This window comes from Pyrgilauda ruficollis, unplaced genomic scaffold (assembly GCF_017590135.1).
Source record: "Pyrgilauda ruficollis isolate IOZ18807 unplaced genomic scaffold, ASM1759013v1 scaffold46, whole genome shotgun sequence".
In the NCBI taxonomy this organism is placed as follows: Eukaryota; Metazoa; Chordata; class Aves; order Passeriformes; family Passeridae; genus Pyrgilauda; species Pyrgilauda ruficollis.
Window position 1 is genome coordinate 4,505,621 of NW_024526155.1, and position 7,780 is coordinate 4,513,400.

At 52.9% G+C, this 7,780-nt stretch overlaps 1 protein-coding gene across 3 annotated transcripts; it reads left to right on the top strand.

Annotated features, from left to right (window-relative positions):
- The first annotated feature begins 1,131 nt into the window (after positions 1-1,131).
- On the top strand, positions 1,132-7,516 carry SLC2A10 (solute carrier family 2 member 10). 3 transcript variants are annotated; one of them, XM_041478842.1, is made up of 5 exons: positions 1,132-1,180; positions 3,307-4,683; positions 5,720-5,842; positions 6,381-6,516; positions 7,150-7,516. In XM_041478842.1, the coding sequence occupies exons 1-5, from the start codon at positions 1,177-1,179 to the stop codon at positions 7,247-7,249; spliced, it is 1,740 nt and encodes a 579-aa protein (XP_041334776.1). In that variant the 5' UTR covers positions 1,132-1,176; the 3' UTR covers positions 7,250-7,516. The 3 variants fall into 3 exon arrangements, with proteins under 3 accessions (XP_041334776.1, XP_041334777.1, XP_041334775.1); XM_041478843.1 differs by having other exon boundaries at positions 7,153-7,516; XM_041478841.1 differs by having other exon boundaries at positions 7,181-7,516.
- The last annotated feature ends 264 nt before the right edge of the window (positions 7,517-7,780 follow it).

The following is a 7,780-nucleotide window of genomic DNA, read 5'->3' on the forward strand; positions in this document are numbered from 1 at the left end:
CTTCAGCTCAGCACAACCTGCCCAGCAGCTGCCATTCACACAAACAGCACCAAGGGGCAATGTTTGCCTATTGTGTTAAACAGTTTTGAAAGCACTTCGAGTGTATCATGCTTTGTAAAGTCCTTGTCTAACAAACTGGACTTTGAGACTCATGAAATCAGCCTCAGAAAATAATCTTGCATCCAAGCGCAAGTCCCAGTGTCTTTTATGCAGGACAGCATGTTGCTGTTCCACTCAGCAGGTAAGGAATGTTAATTGCAAAGGAAGGTGAACACTGGATGTTTTGCCTGATGGAGCACTGTGAGATAATCTTGAGAGGCTGATTCTTTCTGTCCCACGGCCATAAAAGTTAAGAGGACAAACTCAGTCCCAGAACCACGGAATCATAGACTCAAACAACATGCTGAGATGGAAGGGGGCCACCAGGATCATTGTGTCCAACTCCTGGCCCTGAACAGGACACCCCAGCAATTCCATCAGGCGCTGCAGAGCATCATCCAAATACTTTATGAACTCTGTCAGGCTGGGTGCTGTGACCACTGCCCTGGGGAGCCTGTTCAGTGCCAAGCACTCTGTGTGAAGAACCTTTTCCTGATATCCAACCTAAACCTCCCCTGCTGCTCTTGTTGTTTTCAGCTTTCAAGTGGCCACCCCTTTCTTAACAGGTTCCCGTGGCTTTCCAGCCGAGCTACCTAAAAACATGAATAAACCGTCAATCTCTTGTGCACTTTCTGGAGGCTTTCTCGTCTAGAGAGGTGAAGCTGTGCGCAAGAGCAGCTCTGCAGGCAGTGAGGCGATTTCTGTTCCTCCAGTGAGACAGGCTGGGGACAGAGCTGACCTTCCAGCCGCCAGACCCCACATCTTCCTTTCTGGCCCAAATCGCCACGTACCCCCGCAACGCGTCCCGGCCACCCGCCGATGCCCGCGCCGGTTCCGCCGGGCTCACCCACGGGCTCCCCCATCCCCCGGCATCCGGCTCCGCATCGCCCCGCGGCGGTGCAGCTCCCCCCAGCCGGGACCCCCGCCCCCGGGAGGGGCGGGCAGGGTGACTACAAGCCCCAGGCTGCCCGGCCGGGGGCAGGGCAGCAGCGACGTGGCGCTCCGGCCCCGCCGCGCTCCGGCCCCGCTCCGCCCCGCTGCGCTGCGCTCCGCGCCCGCCGGGGCTCAGCCCCCGCCATGGGTGAGTGCGGGGGGCACGGGGGGCACGGGGGGCTGCCAGCCCCCCTGGCCACGGGGCAGCCGGGGAGGAAAGGGAACGCGCTGCCCCGGGGAGAAATTTCCAAAAAATAACACAGAAAAAAAGTTTGCAACTTTATTTTTCCTCAAGGCTGGGGTGCATCCCCCGCCCCTTCCTTTCTTTCTGTTCTGTTTTTAGCGGTCCCAGCAGCGCGTAGAGCGAGCATAGGAGCCAAGGAATTTCCTGTGGCTCTGCCCCGGGGCTGTCCCGGGAGGGAGCGGGTTCGGGAGCGCGGGGGAGCGGGGTTTGCTGTGCCGTGCCGAGCGCTGCAGGCAGCGGGCGGTGCCGCTTGGTGTGAGCAGGGTCCGGTGCCAGCCCGGTGCCAGCCCCAGCCCGGCCGGACAGCGGGCACTGCCCTGTCCTGCAGCACGGTCCTCCGACCTTTGCTGCAGGGAGGGAATCGCCTGGCACAGCTCCTTGCTCCACCAAACCTTCTGTCCTCCTGTGGAGGTCTGAAGAGTCCTCGAATTCCCCAGCTACGTCAAAATAGGCGATACACAAACTGGATTTCAGGCAAAGTTCATAAGCCATGAGTGCTTATTAAGTTAACAAGAAACGCAGCAAAACCTGACGGAATCAGCCATGGTATTTATAGTGGGACTGTCTGTGTCTAATAGAATTTGTGGCTTGAAGCTAATGGGAAGGCCACTTATGCCTTATGTCCTCAGCAGATATTTTTTCTAATTATCTGTACAAGGAGTGCTAAAAGCAGTGCAGATGGTCACACAGAGCATGGTGGGAGGGACTGGGATGGCATAAGTAGCACAAATGAAACACAGAGGGTTGCAGACTAAATAAAAATAATTGTATTTATATACAGCCATCAGTGAGAAATAGCCTTTATTGATAACTATAATTAAAGGCCAAGCAGAGACACTTCCCATTAATCACAGCTTGTGACAGGAAAAGAGTCCTTCAGCAGGGTGAGAAAAGTTTCCATGGTCTGGTGGTTATGCCAACATTTTTTCCATGTACAGTCTACCAAAACCGTGAGTATTTCTAATTAAACGAAAGAATACAGATAGTATTACATGCTGCAAAACAGCACAAACCCCAAAACTAATGCACTTCACCTATGCTTCAAAAGTGTAATTGGAGGTGGGGTCACTGTCACTTCTGTCCTCAGGGGTCCCACATCAGCTCTTGCCTCAGTGCAATCCGTGCTGGTGGAGCATGGCTCATGTTCACACATGGTCACCCCTGCATCCCCTCCCCATGGTGAGAAGCACATGCAGCACCTTGGTTTTGTAGGGTTGTTTGGGCGGGTTGGTTTGAGTTGCTTTTGCTGCTGTTTTTCCTCTTATTTTAGCTAAATTTGCCTACTTAGGAAACTGGTACACTCAGCCCTGGGGGAAGGGCAAGGTCAAAGAGTCATTTCTTGTGTTTGAGGGTGGCAACAATAAACTTTTCAGCCCACAGTGAAGTTTATCCTGTGGGCCTGGACCAGCCTGAGCAGACTGCAATTGACTTGGAGATCCTGGGAGCTGTGGGCTGCAGAGGGAGAAATGAAGAAATCAGGGCCACCCTACAAAGTGATGCTGAGGGTGCAAGATTAACTAAAGGAGAAAATAAAGGAAAATAAACTTTTTTGAGCACGGTTTTTAACCACAAGATAGGAAGTAAGAATGCAAAACCTGCAGGGAGAGCTGCATGCACTGAAATCTGAAAATGATAATGCAGAACCAGAAAGCAGAAGCTGCATTTCCTGCCCAGAACAAATTTTGTAATTACAATCAAGAGATACCACAGAGGATCCCACTGTAAACTCCAGGCACTACAAATCACTGTCCTGCACTGAAAAACAAGTCTTAATTCTGTTTAAAAGTCCTGATTTAAAGTTCTGCACCCCAAATGAGTACCCCAGCAGTTGGTGGAAGTCTGGTGGGTTGTGTGACTGTCTGCAAGTTCCTCTATACATGTGACCTAGTTACCTATGGGGGAATTCCACATCATGACTTTGTAGATGGAAAACTGTGGCTGTCCTGGGAGAGTTCTTCCAGCCTGTGCATGCTGACAGCTTGTTTTATAGCCTCAAAAACTGAACCTAGCACTGCTTGCTTGTTTTCCAGGCCGTGCACTGCTGGTCCTCCTCTTGTCCGGAACAGTGTCTCTCTTGGGCGGGCTGATATTTGGATATGAGCTGGGGATAATCTCTGGAGCACTGCTGCAGCTGCAGGCAGAATTTCAGCTCAGCTGCTTCAAGCAAGAAGTTCTGGTGAGCTCCGTCCTTATCGGAGCCCTCCTCGCCTCCCTGGCTGGGGGGATCCTCATCGACCGCCACGGGCGGAGGAGAGCGATCCTGGTCAGCAACCTGGTCCTCCTGGTGGGCAGCCTCCTCCTCACACTGGCCAGGTCACTCACCGTGCTGGTCATGGGGCGCATGACCGTGGGCTTTGCCATCTCTGTCTCATCCATGGCCTGCTGCATCTACGTCTCAGAAATGGTGGCTGCTCACCAGCGAGGGCTGCTGGTGTCTCTCTACGAAGCGGGGATCACCGTGGGCATCCTGCTGTCCTATGCACTGAATTATATCTTCGCAGACGTGGATGAGGGTTGGAGGTACATGTTTGGACTGGCCATTGCTCCGACGGCCATGCAGTTCCTCAGCATCCTCTTCCTCCCAGTGAACCCTGTTAAATTAAGCTCGTGGGACTCAGACTGCCAGAAGGGCCTCATACCATTGCAGGACACAGAGGACAGAGCAGCAGCAAAGCAGGAGCCCTATCAGGAGAAGCATTACTCATTTCTTGATCTTTTTAGGACCAGAGACAACATGAGGAGGCGGACTCTGGTGGGCCTGGGGCTGGTGCTTTTCCAGCAGTTCACTGGGCAGCCCAATGTGCTGGGCTATGCCTCCAAAATCTTCCATTCCGTGGGGTTCCAGAGCAACTCCTCGGCAATCCTGGCCTCAGTCGGGCTGGGAGCAATAAAGGTGGTGGCCACGCTGGTGGCCATGGCCTTGGCAGACAAGGCAGGCAGGAGAGTGCTGCTCATGGCCGGCTGCGTGGTGATGGCCGTCTCTGTCACCACCATCGGCCTCACCAGCCGCACGGCTCCGCTGGCCATGGCCAGGGACTGCAGAGCAGCCGCAGGCCCCAATGCATCCCAGAGCCTCAGCCAGCCCCCCCTGACACCTGTGCTCCCCCAGGCTGCCGTGTCACCCGTCCCACCAGCGTCAGCCGCTGCCAAAAGTCAGGCGGGCCCCGGTTTTGCTGCCACAAGGAGCCTTACGGAAGTTTTTGCCGGCACTCAAAGCAAAGAGGTTGTTCCTAATCCTTCCCTCACTCAGAAAAGGGACTTGGCAGGTCAGTCCAAGAAAGGAGCGCTGGAAAGCACGGGCCCTCCCCTCGGTGCTGCTCCCTGGGCACAACATACGGTCTTAAATTGGATTACACTGCTGAGCATGATGGCTTTTGTGAGTGCCTTCTCGATTGGATTTGGGCCAAGTAAGTGTGGTGTTTATCCTTGCATTAACCCAGAGAATTAAACCAGGGCTGATCTGCAAGCTGCCTGCTTGAACCATTCCTTAATGTATCTGCTGTGCTGAGCAGCTCACTGTCTGGGAACTGGAAATATGTCCCCTCCTGCCCCCTGAATCATTTTCTAGCACTGCAGCTCTGTCAGCTACAGCACTGGAGTAACTTTCTCTTCCATGCTATCCACTACCCTTTTAAAACTGTTTTTTTCTCTGAAGTTCAATGGAAAATCAGAGCATCCTACAAACTCTACAAGCACTACATAAACTTCCTGTCTCCCTGGTGAGGAGGAAAATACAGGACTGAGGACAGAGGAACTGAAGGGCTTCTGCTGTGTGATTATGAAAGTTAGTGCAGAACTGGAAGTTGAACCTCATTTGAAGTTTCTCAATATCAATTGGGGTTTTTATATTCTAATTTTTTTTCATTAGATGAGATTAAAGATTAGTTCTTGCTTCCATGTAAGTTCTTCTGTTTTCTGGCATTTAAATGCCTTGATGTGAGAAAATGGCATAAAACTCAAGGAAAGAATGTTAGGTGAGCAAGTCTCATGGATTTGACAGCCACCCTGCAAATTATTTCAAGCAAAATAACCCCAGGATGAGAGAGACTTAAAGATATGTATTGCTTTAACTCTGATTTTAGCCAAATGCAATGTTGTCTCCCTAATTCCACCCTTTTCTCATTTCTTTACAAAGAGCATGACCTGACAGCAGGCCTGTCAGAGCTCTTCATCTCCTGTGAATGGAATGACCAGCTATCCTGCTTTCTTCTTTACTCCCTGGGCCTGTTTATTGCTATTTCATTCCTCCATGAAGCATTGAGCACAGGAGGTTTGAAGTGTTCTGCTGTGATCTGCCTCTGAGATCGATGAATGTTTGACACTGCCAGCAGTGGGGGCTGGGTGAAGCCAGAGTTTAAACCCCCTGCTGGAATCTCCCTTGCCCATTTCCCAAACAAATTGCTTAACTCCACACTGTGTTTGTGATCTCTCTAATCTGTGCAGTGACCTGGCTGGTCCTGAGTGAGATTTACCCTGCTGGGATAAGAGGAAGAGCCTTTGCCTTCTGTAACAGCTTTAACTGGGCTGCTAATTTACTGATCAGCCTCTCCTTCCTGGACCTTATTGGTAAGTAGCCCCTTCCCCTCCTCCACCTCCCACAGCTGGTTAGGGAAGGTGGCCACCACGAGCCATTTGGAGATTAAGTGGCATTTTGAACCGTGAGGACTTGAGGCTGGAATAGGTGCGACCCTTTGCTCCTGAGAGCAGGAAAGCCAGGCACCAGCAGCTCTGGTCAGAGCCTCTCTGTCACTCGTTCATAAAAATCCCCCACTGCCCACTGGGCTGCACTGTAGCTCCACAGTTTCAGAAAACAGAGTGTGAGCCTGCACACAGGCAGCGTTACAGCACTGCTCAGCAGGCACTGCTGACCCTGAACCCCGGCTGCCTTCTTGCCCCTGCTGCTGGCAAAGCCTGGCATGCACCAGCCTTTCCCTTTGCCAATTCTCAGTCCAAGCCTTGCAGATAAGGAGTTTCCCAGCCCTCTTGAAGGCTTCACAAAATAAGGTGCCCCTGTCAGGCACCAATGACCACCTCACAGTAAGCAACCAGTTTCCTTTGTACCCCACGGTGTGACTCCTACATTCACACACCTGAATCTCTGCAGATGCCATTGGATTCTCTTGGATGTTTCTTCTCTATGGGCTGATGGGAGTGATGGCTGTTGTATTCATTTACCTTTTTGTGCCGGAAACAAAAGGACAGTCCCTGGAGGAGATAGACCAGCAGTTCTCCAGGAAACGGTAGGTGTGCTGCTGTCCCAGCAGGAGTGCTGCCTTTGGGGCTTCCCACTGCCACCCCTGGGCTCTGTGGCACTGGGCTGATGTGCTACTGAGAAAATAGAAAATGTCAAGTTTGTGGCAAGGGCTGTGGGACAGGGTGGGAGAGCTGCAGTGTCTTCATCAGCAGGTCTCTGCCCTGAGCTTTGCAGCTGTGCTGCTGGGGGGCAGTAGTGGCACTCAAGAAAAATGGGTTAAAAACCAGGACTCATGGTCAAGGAGAGGAGACCAGGACCACAGCATGGGACAGGAAGGTTAGGACTGGGAGGAGGCAAGAGGGGATGATAGTCCTGTCTTTTCACCTTAGAATAATCCCAGGCTGATCCTTCTCCTTTGAGGCAGAGACATCTCCTGGAACATGGGCTCCCACCTGGTAATTTTCTCCCAAAGCTTGTCATGGACTAGGGAAGATCATCATGTGGTTTTGCCATCCTGGTTGTGATGGAGATGGCAGGGCAGGCACTGCTGGAGCAGGGGAGGTGGTGCTGCCAAGGGAAGGGAGCACACAGCCCTGGGGGCAGGAGGGGTGGCTGCTGTCAGCCCCTGCCCGCCTCCCTGGTGCTGCAGCTGCTGCTCCTGACCTTCATCACTGCCCAGCAGGGTGTGGGAAACAAATGTGTTCAAGCAGAGACGTGGAAGAGGAGCCAGCTGCACACACACACTGTACCAGAGAGTGGAGCACACCAGCAGCACATGAAACCAGCGCCCTGCCCACAGCATCGAGCGTGAGGAGCTGCACCAGCAGAGGAGCAGGCTGGGCCATCAGGACACTTCTTCTCTGCAGCCTTGAACTGGTGACCTCTGGTCAGTGACAGTTCTCCCTGCAGTGCCTTGGATCTGGGAACACACCAACAGCATGTCCTTTGGGTCCATCCTTCCTTCGATGTCTTTGTAATTTTTCATCATTTGTGTCTCCTAGCATTTAAGAGATTAATAGTTTTATACGCAGCAATTAAAGCACGGGTTTTGATGACAATTTCTCCATCCTCGAGGCTCCTTTGTGAGCAAGGTGTGTTATTTTCCAGGCTGGTTTGTGAGCAAGCTGTGTTATTTTCCAGGTCAGCGGGATGGGCCGGGGAGGGCGCACGGCGCCGGCCCTGCCGCTGGCAGCGCCCGCGGGGGCTCCGCCGTCGGACCCGCAATGCCCAAAATCAGAGCCCCCGCACCCCCGCAGCCCCTTCCTGCCTCCCCGCTCTCTGCCCGGGGCCTGAGGGGTCGGGCACGAGGG